This window comes from Gouania willdenowi, chromosome 3 (genome assembly GCF_900634775.1).
Source record: "Gouania willdenowi chromosome 3, fGouWil2.1, whole genome shotgun sequence".
In the NCBI taxonomy this organism is placed as follows: Eukaryota; Metazoa; Chordata; class Actinopteri; order Blenniiformes; family Gobiesocidae; genus Gouania; species Gouania willdenowi.
The window spans coordinates 19,731,272-19,748,794 of record NC_041046.1 but is presented as its reverse complement, the minus strand read 5'-3'; the positions used below and the strand labels follow the sequence as shown (position 1 = coordinate 19,748,794).

Below are 17,523 nucleotides of genomic sequence, written 5' to 3'. Positions count from 1 at the left end.
GACCAGTTGAGAACCCTGTTCTAAACAGTGCCATTCTAAATGAGAAACCACAAGGGGAGTGGTGGCCTAGTGTAAGGAAGCGAGCTTGTAATCGAAGGGTCACAGGTTCAAATCTCACCTGGGCCATCACTGTAGGATGCTGAGCAAGTCCCTTGATCCTAATCCAACTGCTCCCTGGGTGCCTGTAATTGGCAGTCCTCTGCCACCCCTCGGGGAAAAATGTGTAAAATGCAGAGAAGAATTTCACTACGGTGATGAATAAAGGTTATATTATTGTGAATCGAATAAAGTGGCGTTGATCAGAAATGGCACAACTAAGAACATATGGATTATTTGATCATGACAGGTCATTTGATTCTTTTGCAGTTTCACAATGTCCGTTGATCATTTTAGAAACAAAAAATAATAATTTACTCACAAACGGTTGGGTGTAGAAATGTAACAAATTACTTTACTTCATTTAAAAAGTACAAGTATCACTGGCAACTCAATTACAGTAATGTGAGAGAATACTTGTAATATGTTACTTTCACCTCTGCCTTTAGTAAAAGTACAGATACTCTTTGTCAAAAACTACTAAAGAACAATTAGTTTGGTAAAAATAGGAAATAAAAGTACAGAAGTGTTTGCATAAAAACTGACTTAAGTGTTGAACGTTATTAAAAATCTCCTCGAGAGTTTACATCTTCATTATTTCAAATAATGAAACACCAAAGCATTATCTGCCCCATGTTTTTGATACCTGTCGTAACATCATCCGATGTATACATTCACCAAACACTGAAGAACTAATACACTGCAGTGCTCAGTGTGTCTGTTGTTAAACTAACCAGACTTTATCTTTAATCACTGTTATTATGGTACCAATCACTTTTGGTTTCAAAAACCTTGAACGTGGACCTAAAATACAGCCTTGGATGCTGAGGAGGAGTATCTTCATCATCCACAGGGTCAATATCTACCAAAAAAAAACTATTGTCCAAACAACACCATTATTAAAAAAGTACCTGTCTGATTGGCTATAGACATTAACCTGTATGAGAATCTGATTCAGATATACTTTATTTATCCCCGGGGTAAATTGCTTTTTTTAAATTTATTTATTTATTTATTTTTTATAGATACTCCAGAATATTGAACGAAAAGAAGACAAATTAAAACATAGAAAAGGAAGAAAAGAAAAGAAAACATATATAACTAAATAAAACATTGTTAATTAAATAGAGATTAAATACAAGTGCACACCTCCATGAAAAATAATAATAAAATAATACAAATGTAATACAGATAAAAACCGCCACAACTTTAGTACAGTGAGCCATCCAGCTGCTACACTGTAAAATCAACATATCAATAGAAACATTGTAGCATTAGAACTGAAGCGATGAAAAAACTTGACAGGAGATAAAAGTAAGTATACAAGAACATTCATATAAAAAGTGGAGTAAAAAGTATAATATTTGTCTTTCACATCGAGTGGAGTAAAAGTAAGGAATAATCACCAAAAATAATATTCAAGTACAGTACAGATAGTTGAAAATATTACTAAATACTTACTTACTGTCCCTCAATGATTGTATCATAATGCTACACACAGCATTTCCTCACAGTACTCAGTATATTTATCACTTAACGCAATCACTATAATCCTATCACATGCTTTTGAGATCCATTCAAACCAGTTTGCTTTAAATCCCATTATTGACCTATCAGGAAATGTCAAGTCAAACCTTTTGTTTCCTTTTAATGATTTACATTCACACTGCTGATCTATTGTTAGAACCTCTTTATTTTTGAAAGCATAATTCAAAAGTTGAAACAGAATTTTAAAGTAAAGTGAGAAAAAATAGCAGCAAAACTAAATGTTAATGCCAGAACACATTTACACATCAATGGTAATATAGAAAAAGAAACCACAACCTCACACACGCTTTCCTGTTTTATCATCAGTAAATGCTTTTATCAAATTACATGTTGCCCAAATCCTCACAATTCCAATTATAAAAGCCCATAAGTAAGATTTACAGTGAGGAGGACAAATATGACTGCAGACTGAAGTGATATCTATTTATTTATCACATTATATGTCTTTGCTATCAGTTACTGAGATGTAAAATAAGGCGTGATGATGATATCTGAGAATACTCAATAAGTCACAGCAGATTCTGTACAAATGCAGAGAACAGCTTATCATGCTGAAAGATAAAATATGATTTATGTAAAACACAAAGTAGAAGCATTCCCCAAGGCACTGTTTTAGGCCCAATTACTTTAAACTTTTACAAGTTTATTATACACTTGAGCTAAACTAATATTTTAACAGCTATGTGGATGATGATATACACCAGACATATGCAACTGGTTGTCCGAGGGCCACATGTGATCCTCAGTCAACTTTTTTGCAGCCCCCAAAGCAAATCCCCCAAAATTGTAATTCAAGAAGATTGAAGGAATATGATATATGACAGAGGTTCTCAACTGGTCCCACCCTGAGACCCACATTTTGCCACGGACATTAAATGGCGACCCACTTTTTTTTTTTTAGAATTCAACCGACAAAATTTTGTTTTTCAAAAATAGCTTTAATCTTTTTTAAAACATAAATCTATATATTTTCCTGTGCAACACGCATTTCACAGCATGCCTGTCGAAAGAAAAGTTTCTTTCAAAGTAAAATACAAGTCCAACATGAGAGACATTAAGCATTTATCTATTTTTGACCAGCTCTCTGCGACCCACCTAGTACAGGTCCGCGACCCGCTTTTGGGTCCCGACCCACCCGTTGAAGTCAATCATGAAGTCAGAAATATGAAGTCCATCATAATACACAAAGTAACTCCCAAAACACACAAATCGCAGCAAAATGCACAAAGTACACAAACAATTCCCAAAATGACATAAAAGGACAAGAAAGACAGACACAACAACCACTTAAACAAATAAAATGACTAAAAAAACACACAAAACAATAACACATTACAAAATAGCTCCAAAGACACACAAACTGTGAACAAAATTGCACAAAATGACAGGAAAATACAGAAAACGACAACAAAATACAGAAAGTGAACCCAAAAATGCACAAATCCACAACTAAAATGTAGAAAAATACACCAAATTCAAACAAGAACACAAAAACTAACAAAAACACATGTATTGGACCCCTAAAACACACAAAATTATTAAAACTGAGAAAACCTCAAAACCACAGACAAAGAAAAAAAAAAGACAAAACCCCTTTCCCCCTGTATTACTGTAATGCACTGATTGGTCATTATTCTAAATGCTGACATACTGTAAATGTTAATAATGTGGCCCTCGGATCAGATATAATCACATTTTTGTGGCCCTCACTGTGATAGAATTGCCCATCTCTGATATACACAGTTGTATGTTATCCTGTTGGCCAATCAGTATACTTTAAACTGTATCATATGTAAAATTATAAATGGCAAAAATGACACATTAACTGTGACAAAACCCTCCAGGTCAGAATCCTAAAGCCCTGACAGACAAATATCTTAATGAAACCAACTACGGGGATGTCACTATCCCTGAAACCAGGAGCTATTGTTCAAGATCTTGACGCTACTCTAAATTCCCAGCTTGCATTTACTTCACATATTGAAACTATCATTTGAACATTTGCCAGCAGTTTAATAATATGGCCCAAATGCAGTTAATCCTCAACACAGAGATGGTGATCTATGCTTTCATTTGATATCGTCAGCGTAGAACTTTTAATGCTGGTGTTTCCAATGACTTGGACATGACCCCATTTCTTTCTTTCATCACCTCAAACAGATGACAAGATTTATTACTGTAACGTAATCAATAATCCTTCACAGCAGACTGCTCTGGATGCAAAAAAACATCTGACCATCTGACTCTGTCTTCTTTTACAGTGTTTACATCAACAGTTCAAAATCCAAGGTGTGTGGTGTGAGATACAAAATAATGAATTCCCCTGTTGACTGGTCTTTCTCTTAATAATTCACTGGCAGGATGATGGTCATTTCCAATGGCCTGTGTCCTCTCATCTCTGCTTCCTGCTTGGTTATGCCCCTTTAAATTTTGTATACATAATGAAATCAGGGGAGTAGATTTCAAAAATGTACATAACATTTATCCCTGTAACAATAATTTCCTAATATACTGATAAGAGTGATAAATGCACTTTTTGTTTTGTTTTTTCCAAATTTGTTTTAATTGAGTTTAGTTATGAATGCTCACTCTAAAGTTTTTGAAAAACAAAAAAGGAGAAAGAACTCTGCTTCTGAATGAAGAATTGTTTCCTGTACCTACAGGACATACGAAGTAGTGATGTCCCGATACCACCTTTTCACGTCCGATATGATACTGATATTGCAGCCTTGAGTATTGGCCGACACTTATATCGATCCGATACGATATCAGCACGAATCATACATACTTTTATTGCTTTGTTTGTAGTATGGAATGTTAGAAAAGGCTTGATCAATTGATGTTACTCAAACAGAGAACAATAGTCAGCAACAGTAGATATGTGGAAAAACTGACCCATTTATTATTAACCAATTGGTTACATACATTTTAACCTTCAACATAATATTTACAGTTTAATAAATATAATATATATTGGAGATTTTAGATGCAGAGAAGAAACGAAGGTCCGCACCACTGCGTAGTTAGCTCCCAATTTCAGTTTTTAATAAACACCAAAAAACGTGACGTTTCGGGCTGACCGCCCTTCATCAGACATGAGTTGCTGCTTTCCGGCACACCTGTTTTTATAGTGTACATGATTGCACAGGGTGGTCACATGATGCATGTCAGCGTAGGTGAGTGGACATTTGTCTCGCATATATTTACAGTTGCCATGTGTGCTAACTATATTCACAATATAAATATATACAAAAATATACACACTACTATATACAAATATATATAAAATAGACTATGTATATTTAAAAAAACTTTTCGCACTATTTATAAATATAACATTCTTAGGATATAATTTTATATGCATGATCATACAAACATCAGGGTACCCATAATATTGTATGGAAGTATTATACTTTATGTAGGTGTGTCCTAAACTAATCTTAATATGGTGTAATGACCACAATTGCAAATAAAAAAAAAATCTTAATGCTTCTTAGCATCTTTGGACCTTTTTGATCCAGCACACTGCCTCAAGTAAAAGGGAAGTGCGTGTTTTTTTATTGTGCTACAAGATTTTAGATGCAGTCCATTAAAATCCAATATTTGTTTTCTGGCTGATATAGGACCGATATCAATATTGGATTGAGACACCCCTAATACTGTGGTGTGTGTGTGTCTGTGTGTGTGTGTGTGTGTGTGTGTGTGTGTGTGCGTGCGTGCGTGCGTGCGTGTGTGTGTGTGTGTGTGTGTGTCAGTTTTAGTGGAGCCCTATAGAGGATGATTTTCCCGAAGTTTAGAAAAGAAACACTCTCTGCACATGCGCAGCTTGTGCCAGTTTACATCAGTCTTGGATGAGCACAAGATTTTAGATAAATTTCTGTCTGGTTTCCGCCAAAATCATTCAACGGAAACTGCCCTTCTTAGAGTCAGTTATGATCTCCTAATGTAGGCTGACGCTGGAGAATGGTCAGTCCTGGTCCTCCTGGATCTCAGTGCTGCTTCTGACACTATGGAGCATAGTGTGCAGATTGAGAGACTCCAGCAGTGGGTGGGTGTCTCTGGAACAGCCCTTGACTGGTTATCTTCATATTTATCAGATAGATCATTTTCAGTTACTGTTGGTAAACATGCTTCATTTGTAGAAACCCTATTTTGTGGTGTTCCCAAAGGATCTGTTTTGGGCTCTCTGTTGTTCTTGTTGAATCTGCTCCATCTGGGGGATCTTATAAGAACTTTTAAAAATGTGTCAGATCATTGTTATGCAGATGACATTCAGCTGTTCATTTCTTTTAAACCACAAGCTGTCTGTTCTGCTTGACTGTGTAAAATGCATAAAAGCTTGGTTGTTAAGTAATTTTCTTCAGTTGAACACTGATAAGACAGAGGTTCTTATATCTGCTCCTGAACATGTTGTTCCTGAGGTTCCTGTCTATAATGGTCAGCCTCTGAGTCTAGAACAGCATGTAAATAGTTTGGTCCGCTCATCTTAAGTCTTTACACTGGCTCCCCGTCAGTTTTTGTATCCAAAACAAAGTTCTTATTATTGTGTTTAGAGCATTGCATGGTCAAGCTCCAGCTTATGTCACTGAACTGCTGAGGCCTTATAATACCAGCAGGTCCCTGAGGTCCTCTGACCAGAGACTGTTGGTTGTTCCTTGCACAAGGTTAAAAACCAAAGGTGACTTACCGTGCCTTTGAGGTTGTGGCTCCTAAAACTTGGAATGGTCTTCCCCAGAACTGAGAGCCCTGACCTCTGTGGACATTTTTAAAAAGCAGCAGAAGACATATCTGTTCAGACTTGCCTTTGTCTAATCTTTCTGTATTTTGCTTTGTGACTGTTTTTGTTTCAACTCTGTTTTAATTCTCTGATTGTGAAGCACTCTGTGGCGTTTCTGCTCTTGAAAGGTGCCATATCAATAAACTTTTACTTTTACTTAGTTCAACATGTCACACCAGTTTTAAAAGCGCTTGTAAATTAAGCATATTTACTCAGGTTGGCAAAAGTTAACAAAGCAAAAGCTATGAATATATTGTGGGGGCAAAGCCACAATTTGTACAGCTTTCCGAATGGCTCATGTTGGGATTGGTCATTTCCAATGTATGACTAATAGTAGTGCACCCACACTAGGTAAGACAGGGTTATTCAATCTTGGGTTGTGACTCTATCATAAATATTGATTTAATCACTAATCCTGACTAACTTGACTAATTCTAGAAGGACAAATAAAGTGTTTGGGGTCGCCAGAAATGTGATATTAAAATGGGGTCACGATCAAAGAAAGTTTGGGAACCACTACTGTAAGCTGTGGGGTCATTGATGTAGTGAGGTTGGATTGCCAGAGGGAGGCAGTGTTTCATTGCTCGTTTTACACCATGATATCGGTTGTGAGAGGCACTTTATAACAGCTAAGCAATAAAAAAAAAAAAAATCAAACAATGACAATACAATCATTCCTGAAGCATTTACATTAATCTTTTATATATCCATATATATTCACCCTCTTACATAGACCCCAGGCAAAAACAAATGAATGCAACTCCTCAGACATGTCAAGTATTTTTTCATCTTGTTTTCCTGTGGGGGAAAGATAAATTACTCCTGAATTAGTCACAACTTCCAAACAAGCCTGACTCGGACTGGTGCCCAAAGCCTTGACTTTATTTAGTGAAGGTTTCACACTTTTGTCTCTGTCAGACTTTAGGGTTCCAAATAAACAAGAGGGAAATATATTTACTTAATTTATCTAAGTCCAGAAGCAACCAGGGTATTTTTTTCCTGCTAGCACAGCAAGAGCCAATTGTGTCACTTTTATAATTATTTCCTTTTTAAAATGGAAAAGACTTTTAAGGTCAGAAGGAAACAAAGTTATCTTTTTGAGTGGAGTTTGCATGGATTATCTCTTAGTACTTCCTCCCACCATCCTAAAATGTATTCTAGGTATAACTCAAATGAATGAATGCGTGGGAATATGATGTTCACGTGTCATCCCTGCAACAGCTCCTATATCCCATGCAGGCTGTACTTTGGGTAGCCTATCAGCACCAGCAGAACTCTGATTCAGCACAAAAGAGGAATGCTATGATTTGTTGTATAAGACAAGTGTAGAGAATCTTCCAACTAAACATAAAAACTGAACATAAAATGGGTTTGATTAACAACAAAACACAAATGGGTTGTTTTTTTGAATTTAACATCTTAGGGCCAGATTCACTAAGATCTGAAATAAAGGGTGGTAATCCAATTGCTTCGCTAAATTATTTAGTGACGCAGTTTCTTCACCTGCTGCGCGGAATTCACTAAGATTGCAGCAATGGTTAGTGCACAAGCACACTGATATTTGAGGAAGTTAAATTTGAGGCAGATGGACTTCTCTGTCTGCTGCACAAACATTTAATAATGTATAAAACTAAATAAATGTTTTTTTTTCTTTTTTTTTTAATCAACAACTTTAAAACTTAATAATATGAATCACATTGTGTCCCCAGCATTAATTTATTTGCATTTCCTCCTCCCATATATTTGTCCCCCTGGCAGATCCGCCTCCAATGCATATTCATTAGAGGGAAACTCGCTAAATGGAATTAGGGCGCATTCTGACGAGCTCAAGACGCTCAGTCCTGATTCCCTGAGCTTTGTACTCATCATTAGCTTGTGGAGTGATGTTTGCACACATTTTAATACCACTCAACCTTTTGTGAATCCGCCCCTTAATGTATTGGTGGATGTTGTCACAAAAATTGATTTTCGTTGGAGTTTATTAAAGGTAGTTTAGTTAGTTTGTTTAAAACTATTCATGGTTTGATGCTTTCATAAATCTTGCATCCCCCATACACAAGCTAGCACGCACAGATATTCAAAAACACACACGGCAACCGAAAAAAGAAACCAGTGCAAACATATGTGTATAGTATTCCAAATCATTTTCCTACATTTTCTAGCAGCTTGTGGGACATTTATTATGGAGGTAGGAATCCTCTGCTGCTTGTATTGCTTCCATCACATGAGTGATTCTAAACCTGAATCTTTCTGATGAACATATTTTCATTTCTTTCATTCTGTGGACGTGGAGACTATAATTGTGGAAATTCCTGCGGATGACCTTCTAGACTTTAAGGGGAAGTGAAACAAACAAGTGCCTTGGATTATGTTCATTCAGGTCTTTGTTAAACATTATGTGCTTTATAGCAAGTACGTATGTCATTTATATGAAAATGTCCAGAATTTTCTTTTGTGTTTACTACATATATACTCGCTCATGTTCCGCCATCTTGGTCGTGACATCAGAGGATGGATACCGTCATTACCCAGCAGCATTCCACAACTTTGTTGACAGTGTGTGCCGCTCTGCTAACCATAGACTCATTTATAAAACATTGTCTATAATCTATATTATACCAAAATGAGCATCCAGAAATCGAAAAATATGGTGCACCAAAAAATATTTAGATTCATACAACCATGGGGAGTAGACTTGCATACACTCTTCCCATTATAATTCACAATCCACCATAAATTGTTTGCAGATAAATTAACTTCATATGCTACCCTCGACACACCCACATTCTACCATAAATGGTCAATTCGAAGGAGCTCATGATTTTTGCAATGGCATTGTCTGCTCGAGCACAGCAGAGAAGACAAGGAAAAGGAATTTGACGAATGAAATAGAGGTACGGGTGAGTACACAAGGCAAGAAAAAGTAGATTATTTATTTGGTGGTCACATGTAGTGACGACACTAAAAAATGAAAAACTAATTAGTAACAGCACGTCATCTCTGATGTAAATAGTGTGGGTGCCACAAAGCAAAATATGGAAGAGGGGAAGAAAAAGGGATCTGATCTGAAGTTGGAGCCAAGAGGAGAAAGACATGGCACGTCAGAGTGTGTCTGCTACAGGTGGGGGCCAGTGATCCTTTCTCCTATAGCTGTGGGTTCACAAAGAAGCCTGCACAAGTGTGTCTGATACGTAATGACATTAAACGTATGACGTGAGTCTCGCTTTAATTTATGACCTCACCAAGTTTCCAAAATATTTGTGTGCAAGGATCCAAGTTGACATATAGGTGTGCACATTCCTACACCAAGTTCATTTTTATAGATTACAAACTAAGCATGGAAACTAGTTTGCAAATCATTATAAATGAGGTCTTGGTTTCGTTGCCCCTTGTGCTGTGCTGACCCTGTCACAGACAAAGACCATGTCAGCATTACTCTGGTAATCCACATGATCACTCATGTTGTACATAAACTGTATTTAAAATAGATTTTTTATTTCTGTGTTACATAAATAGTTAACGCAACTACATTTCTCTGAAAACGTATCACCAAATGTAAATCAAAAGAATCTTTTTGGCATGTTTCACATGGGCGTATATTTTCCAGCACACATGTGGGTTCCCTCCAGTAAATTAATAAAATGTGTTAACTGTATTACCAATGAACAAAAATATGTGCGCATTTATTACAAAAACACAATTGAAATATTTTTGAACAACATTATTCTTTTAAATAAAACCCTTTGGTAGCAGCCATGATTTCTTTGATTTTCCTTTTTATTGTAGGTTTTCGAAATGCTTTTCTCCACATTTTCATTGAATTTGTAAATTACTACGGACAACACAAGGATGTGTGTTGCAGATGCTTTGGACGTGTGTATGAAGCATGAGCAACTCCCCCCCCACCCGTGTACAAAAGTTTTCATTACTGTTTTCCCAAATTCATTTGAAAAATGCATTTCTCAATTAAATGTACATATTATAAAAATATTTTTAAAACAACAAAAATACTCTAATAACAAAAATGAAGCAGAAAGCTGCTGCCGGCCTGAATTTATCATGAATTCACAACATTAAACCACGCGTTGTAGTCAACATGATCAATTATGTTTTTAATTTTTTGCATTATTTTATATGTTACACATCGTAGTTGGCGCGAATCTCGAGACAATCTACATATTTAATACTATGTTTTTCGTTTGCCCCCCAGCAAGAATCTCAAACTCCGCCTATGGTATGAAGTTGTTTTTGTGTGCATCGGAGCAGACACAGCCAGCAGTGGGGACAAATCTGGGACAACATTGAAGCCATTTAGAGGAGGGATATCCACTAGAGAATTACTCGTCACAGCGCTAATGCAATGTCATGACATCACTAGTGTCTAAACTAAGCATAATGGTGATGACTGTGTGTCCTTGCTGCTCTTCAATAACTTTTAAGGAGAATAACCTGACTAAATCTCTCGTATTATATATAATCTTTCAGTTAAGCTTGAGCCAAAGTATAGAATCAGATTAAATTTATATATTACATTTCTTTATGAACACAGCACCTCAGTGCACAACAAATGTCATAAAATTATTTCGATATTAACTTAAAGGAGCATAGGGCAGGATTTGAGACAAAATACACTCATTTTAAGTTTTATTTTAATGCTAATGGGTGATGAAGCACTCTAAACCAAAGAGAATGAGCCCACACACATTTCTACATATGTACTGCTGTTCTGGGCATGAATTTCCAGTGCAGTTCTAAAAACATGACATCAAATGACGCTAATGCACGTTCTCGATGGCTTGGTGAGGTGGCCCAGTACCAGAAATAAAGAAGTATGAGAAGAAGACAGCTTGGAGACTGAAAGAAGACTAGCACAGTAGACGACGCTACTGTTTGGTTCCACAGATGTATGCAGAGGCATATGCACATGAACGGCGACTGCGAGTAAATAAATAACTGTGTCACAGTTGGAGTGTGGATCAGGCCGCATTTTCTTATCTGAGTCCGACCCAACAGTGAAAACCTCTTCTTTTTTTTTTCTCAAAGAAATGACATATTTTCATTTGTTTTAATGGTAAGCACCAATTTTATTAACAACTGATAATGTCAACATCAGATCAGTGCACGGGTAACAAGCGAACATGAAACATAAATGGGGCGGTGCACGCAAGAGACCCATCTGACTCATTTACATAATCCATGTATCATTGGTGTATTCCTGCTCCATTCTACCTGCCCCGTGAATCACAGCTCTCACTGTTACAGACAAAGTTCCATTCTTCAGGGCTACAGCTGATGCTACAGGAAAGGAAGAATCCTGAGCACAAACGACACTATTTGACCGAACCTGAACACCAGTTCAAAGTATCTGTCCAAACCCTACCTGTCCGGTGCCTCTATCCACAGTATCTAAACAGCTGTGCTCCGGTGATAAACAAACAGTTGATGCGTGCCGCAACCCCTCCTTTTCTCCTTTTCTTTTAAAGTAAACGCAAAAAGTGACAGTTTTCTGAGGCGACTGCTAGCACTGTTTCAATGGGCCTGATTCATATAATACCTTTATTACCACTGTGGAAGTCCCCAATGGGCCAGAGCTGCCATGCAAGGTGCTTGTGGACCATTGGAGGTAATTTAATGTTGGCACCAACAAGACTTTTCTGCAGCCTATTTGAGAACAACAGAATTGTACTGTAATAAGGTTTTAAATTGTATGCAATTTTCTGACCCACTAACCTACATGGACACACAAGTACCCTGCGTCTGAAGATTTAGTGGTTTGAAGACCTTTGACGGTTGGTTTACAGATGTGAGTTTTCCTTCACCCAGTCTTGATGTGTTTTCAAAGAATACTGAGAAAAGCTGGTACAAATATGCTGTCCTCTAATGCAGTGGTTCTCAACATTTTCAGCCTGTGACCCCCAAAATAAGGGTGCCAGAAACCAGGGACCTCCACTGTACCTGAAGGTGCTTGAACACAGACATGAACATTGAAGAACAGTCATGTGGACACAGGGCCATCTATAAGGGGGAATAACGAGGAGAGATTTTTGGGACCCATCCATAAAGTCAGCAAAATGATGGTCCGAAACGATGATCTGAATAATATCCACTATAATATCCACTAATATCCAGGACGTTTAGTATTATTTGTGCCATAGTTTATAGTCATCTTAAAGAGGCAAATCCCTGTTTTAATCAGAAATAAAATGGGTTAAAAAGTGAAATAGTGAAAAGGTGGTAAAATGGGATAAAAGTATCAATATTGGAGCAATTAGGAGGAACAACTACGGAAGTTTAAACTGGCAAATAATGGGCATGACAAATCATGAATGTGGTTCAATTAGCCAAAAAAGGAAGAAATGTGGTAAAAAAAAAAAAAAAAAAAAGGTCAAAAGTGACAATTATGAGTGAATGTCTTGAAAGTGGAAAAAATGTGAAGAAAATGCATTGAAATTTGATGGGGAATGGTAGAAATGGGAGTAATGTAGCAAAAACGCATTAAAAGGAGCAAAAATACAGCAACAAAAAGTTACGAAAATAGGTTAAGATATGACAAGTTTGGTGTATTTGCAGAAAAAGGGTAAAAATAAGCTCAAATGGGCTCAAATTGTTCAGAAATCATTCTTAGTTCCTTGGAGGCATCTGGCAACCCCCTACAGTGTCTCGCGACCCCAAGGTTAAGAACCCCTGCTCTAATATATCAAAGGATAACAGGTTGAGCAAAAAAAAATTAGGATTTGTTACTTCTTTAAATGTCATCAGGCATAATGTATTTTCTAACTCATGAGATAATTGGATTACTTTTTTTTTTTGCAAGACAAAATTATTAAATTTACATACTCAAAATTCTACACACAATTATTCATTTCCTATACTGATTTAAACAACTCACCACTTCCACATTTTTGTGTGCAACACATCTGAAATAAGGCACAAAGCAGCCAGGACACTGCACGATAGAAATAGATCAAAGAACATTTCTAGTACACATTGGCCCACAGCTAAAAAGCGATAAGTGTTATCTCACTTGACTTTACCTCTATTGATTGGAACAACCAATCATCTCTTCATGCAAAGGAGAAAAAAAACACTTTGGTATGGATTTGTAGACAAAGTATGCAGGAGAAAATAGAAATACATTTGATGTAAGCAGCCTACGTTTATGTTTATATAAGTGTTCGATTGGATATGCTTCTACATCAACATCAAAGCAAGAAAAAACAGCGCTCACTGGAAGAAATCAAGTGTTAGTGATAGGCCTATGAATAAAGCAGGATGGAGGGATCAGGTGTACCAAAGCGAGGAAAGCAGAGGATGTTAAAACCAAATTTCTTCTCTATGGGATGAATAAAGGTTTACCTTATCTTATTCTGCAAATTTACTGTTAAAGCCTTGACAACTGCACAACCAGAGTAAAGGTAAAGTTTGTTCATAATTTGAGGACAAAAAAAATGAATTAAAAGTTAAAAGCTATAGCTATTTATTTATATACAACAATGTCAGTCTCAGTAATGTGACTTAAAAAGACCCAATGTGCTCCACTATATATGGGTTAGACATTAAACATCCAAACCATTATGGAATAACAAAGTCAAAGCAGTGCAAATAGTTTTATTAACTTTATTAAATATAATCAAAATACACAAAAAGAATATGACGAAAACAAAAATAATTGAGATAAACAACAGTGCTGCAACAGTCACGTTTAAACAACAATAATGAGCACGAAAGTCATTAGTTTCTTCTTTGTTTGTTTTGTTTTGTTTTTAATTCAAAGCAGCTGACCTCTGTGTTCGTGCCATCTTTCCATCCTCAGCATCACTTTTTGTTTTGGATGTAGTTTTCTATAACTTTCATCAACAATTCTCCCTCCTGAAACAGAGAGAGGATAAAACGGTTCCAGGTGATCATCATGACTCTCTAAACTCTGGCACTAGGTTATGGGGTGATGATCGTAAAGTTGTGCATATGAAAATAAACGGCAACTTTTTTTTGCCACATTTAGCCAGATTGCCAAAATAAACAGCATTATTTTTTGCAACATTCAGCAAAATAAACATGTTTAAAAAACATATGTGAATTTGAACTTTTAGATTTAGATTTAACATTTACATTTAGATTTACCAATTCAATTTAACATTTAGATTTAAATTTACCAACTCAATTTAACATTTAGATTTAGATTTACCAATTCAATTTAGATTTACCAATTCAATTTAGATTTACCAATTCAATTTAGATTTAACATTTAGATTTAGATTAATCGTTTAGATTCACCGTTTAGATTTAAATTTTATATTTAACATTTAGATTTAACTTTGACGTTGTATTTTTACGAGAAAATAAATAACACATTTTACAAATATTGCTGTAAACCTGGTCAAGAGTTACGTGGAAACATTTCACACGTTTTTTTTTTAAACGTGGTTTGTTGCTATTTATTGCAAAATGTTGCTGTTTATTTTAGCATGGGCAACTTTACAATCGGCGCCCCATATGTGTGTTCTAACCTGGGTTTTGGAGAGGTTCTGGTCCTCCAGCTGTGTTTGCAGAGCCACCCGCAGAAAGTCATGGAAGAGCTCACCCAGCGCGCTCTGATATGCGGCCACAGGCAGCTGGAGCGCGTCCACGCTCTGGTCCTCAGAGGACGGAAGCAGAGGCGCTTCCATCACGCTCTTCTTCCCCATGAAGTGTCCTGCAGAGCCAATGAGGTCAACACACGATAGTGCAATCAGAGCATTGAAAACGTAAAGTTTTATTTCTAAAGAATGAAGAAAGTGTTGCAAGTATTTCTTACCTGTTGCCCACAGATTACCTCTCGGATTCACTTTGATTTTTGCTACTTTGTTCCTGAGCTCTGTCAGGTCAAAACTAACAGCAGCAGTGAAAGACACAAAAGAAAACAACATAAAGTAGGCAAACATGCCGGACTGGCAGACGGTGTTAAGGGTTAGTCCTCTCATCTCTGAGCCCAGCAACTTTCCAAAGTGCGTCGTTCAGCAGCCTGTGTTCCCCCTGCTTTATAGAGGCTGATGCTGATGCTGATGATGATGCTGATGATGAAGCTGATGCTGATCAGTGGCGGCTCCAGATATTTATTACTGGGGGTCCATGGGGGGGACGACACTCTGATGTTCTATCTCTCTGTAGGCAAGGCAAGGCAAATTTATTTGTATAGCACATTTCATACTCAAGGCAACTCAATGTGCTTTACATGACAAAACATTCAATTGTTTAAAATCAATAAGAACATTTAAAAACATCAGTAAAATCAATTAAAATCATCAGTGAAATCAATTAAAATCATCAACAGACACATTACATCAACAACATGACCAAAAATCTCTTTCTCAATCATACGCAGTAGAGGAAAAAAAAGTGCCTTTAACTTTGATTTAAAAATGTTCACATTAGATACTGATTTCAGCTCTGCTGGTAGTTTGTTCCACTTCTTTGCAGCATAACAACTAAAAGCAGCATCACTATGTTTACTGTGAGCTCTGGGCTCTACTATCTGACCTGAGTCCATAGATCTGAGAGACCTGCTGGGTTCATACCTGACTAACATGTCACTGATGTATTCTGGACCAAACCCATTCACAGATTTATACACCAGCAGCAGAACTTTAAAGTCTATTCTGAGGCTGACTGGGAGCCAGTGTAAAGACTTTAAAACTGGAGTTCTGTTGGTCCTTCTGTCCACTAACCCCAACCAGTCGACGCAGATGGCTGCCACCTCTGAACCTGGTTCTGCTGGAGATTTCTTCCTGTTAAAAGGGAGTTGTTTCTTCCCACTGTCGCTAAATGCTTCTTCGTGTGGATCTTGTTGGGTTTTTTTTTTCTTTGTTATTATGAATTTTATATTTTGATAAGCGGATTGAGATGACTTTGTTGTAAATTGCGCTATACAAATGAAGTCCCATTGAATTGAACTGACACAACAAACATCAAGAAATAATACCGCAATAGATTAGAAGATATATTGATCCCAGGCTAGTATATACATGAGGGTTTGGTGTTTTGCTTTGCTTCAATCCTCAAAACAATCATACAATCTACACAGTATTTATGTCCACTAACCAAATAACATGACCGCACAAAAGAACAAACAAACATCACCATCACTCCAAAACTAAGTAGAAAGGGTTCCAGATCTTGTCCGACTTATGTTTCACGTTGTAACATGTAACATCATAAGCACTGTGAATTATTTTCACAAGCACCACAGAGAACATCTGTAGATCTAATGTATAAACTCCTCTCCACTCCCATCGTCCCCTCCTTTTAGGGCTCCACTAAAACTGACACACACACACACACACACACACACACACACACACACACACACACACACACACACACACACACACACACACACACACACACACACACACACACACACACACACACACACACCAGTGGCCCCTCACAGATCTGCCCCCGTGCACCCCGCCCCAGCTCGTCATAATGGCATCCGTGACCACCATCCTGGACGTGATGGTGCCCATAGTCACATGCACCGTGCGTCAGGAAAGCCGGGGGTCGCCAGTGGCGCAGAGCAGCGACACACTCTGGCGTGACCAGCACTCTCCGTGCGCCATGACGCACGGGATTCAGCGAGAATGAGGCCACCCACAGCTGGAAATCTCTTATGCGGAGGCGACCAAGGCGGATTACGAAGATGGCAGATGCCATCAGCCCGAGTAACCGAAGACATAATCTGAATCGAACAGATTATCCCGGTTGGAAAAGCGCCAGGCCGAGACATGCCCTACAAGCTGTCAACCGTTGGGCCGAGAGACGTGCCGTGAAAGGCACCGAGCGCAGGGACAGCCTCAGGAAAACTTATTTCCTGTGCTGAGGACCACATGCTCTTTTCCATGTTTATCACGAAGCCCAGGTTGGACAGGTGTCGTCAGTGGCGTGCACAGGTAGACACTAGGTGGTGCTAAAGCATCTGCTCTTTGCCCTCTGTACCAAGCAAGTGCCCTTTTGAAAGTTCAGTGTTTTTTTGTTTTTTTATGTGTGTTTTTTTGGTGGCCCTCGCTTACATGATCATCTGAAAGTGCTCGTTGATTTAATTCTCCCCCCCACACACACACACA

At 37.6% G+C, this 17,523-nt stretch overlaps 1 protein-coding gene across 1 annotated transcript; it reads right to left on the bottom strand.

The window, feature by feature from the left end:
- Positions 1-14,145: 14,145 nt before the first annotated feature.
- Positions 14,146-15,442, bottom strand: nmbb (neuromedin Bb). Its single transcript, XM_028443044.1, has 3 exons — positions 15,216-15,442; positions 14,929-15,113; positions 14,146-14,290 (listed from the first exon to the last, which is right to left on the bottom strand). Exons 1-3 carry the CDS (start codon positions 15,379-15,381, stop codon positions 14,237-14,239), a joined length of 405 nt encoding a protein of 134 aa, XP_028298845.1. The 5' UTR covers positions 15,382-15,442; the 3' UTR covers positions 14,146-14,236.
- Between the last annotated feature and the right edge of the window lie 2,081 nt (positions 15,443-17,523).

Coding starts and splice junctions, on each gene's coding strand:
- nmbb (XM_028443044.1), bottom strand. CDS start 15,381: ATGAGAGGACTAACCCTTAACACCGTCTGCCAGTCCGGCATGTTTGCC. Junction 15,114..15,215: donor AGGTAATCTGTGGGCAACAG/GTAAGAAATACT, acceptor TTGGCTCTGCAG/GACACTTCATGGGGAAGAAG. Junction 14,291..14,928: donor AGAACCTCTCCAAAACCCAG/GTTAGAACACAC, acceptor TCTCTGTTTCAG/GAGGGAGAATTGTTGATGAA.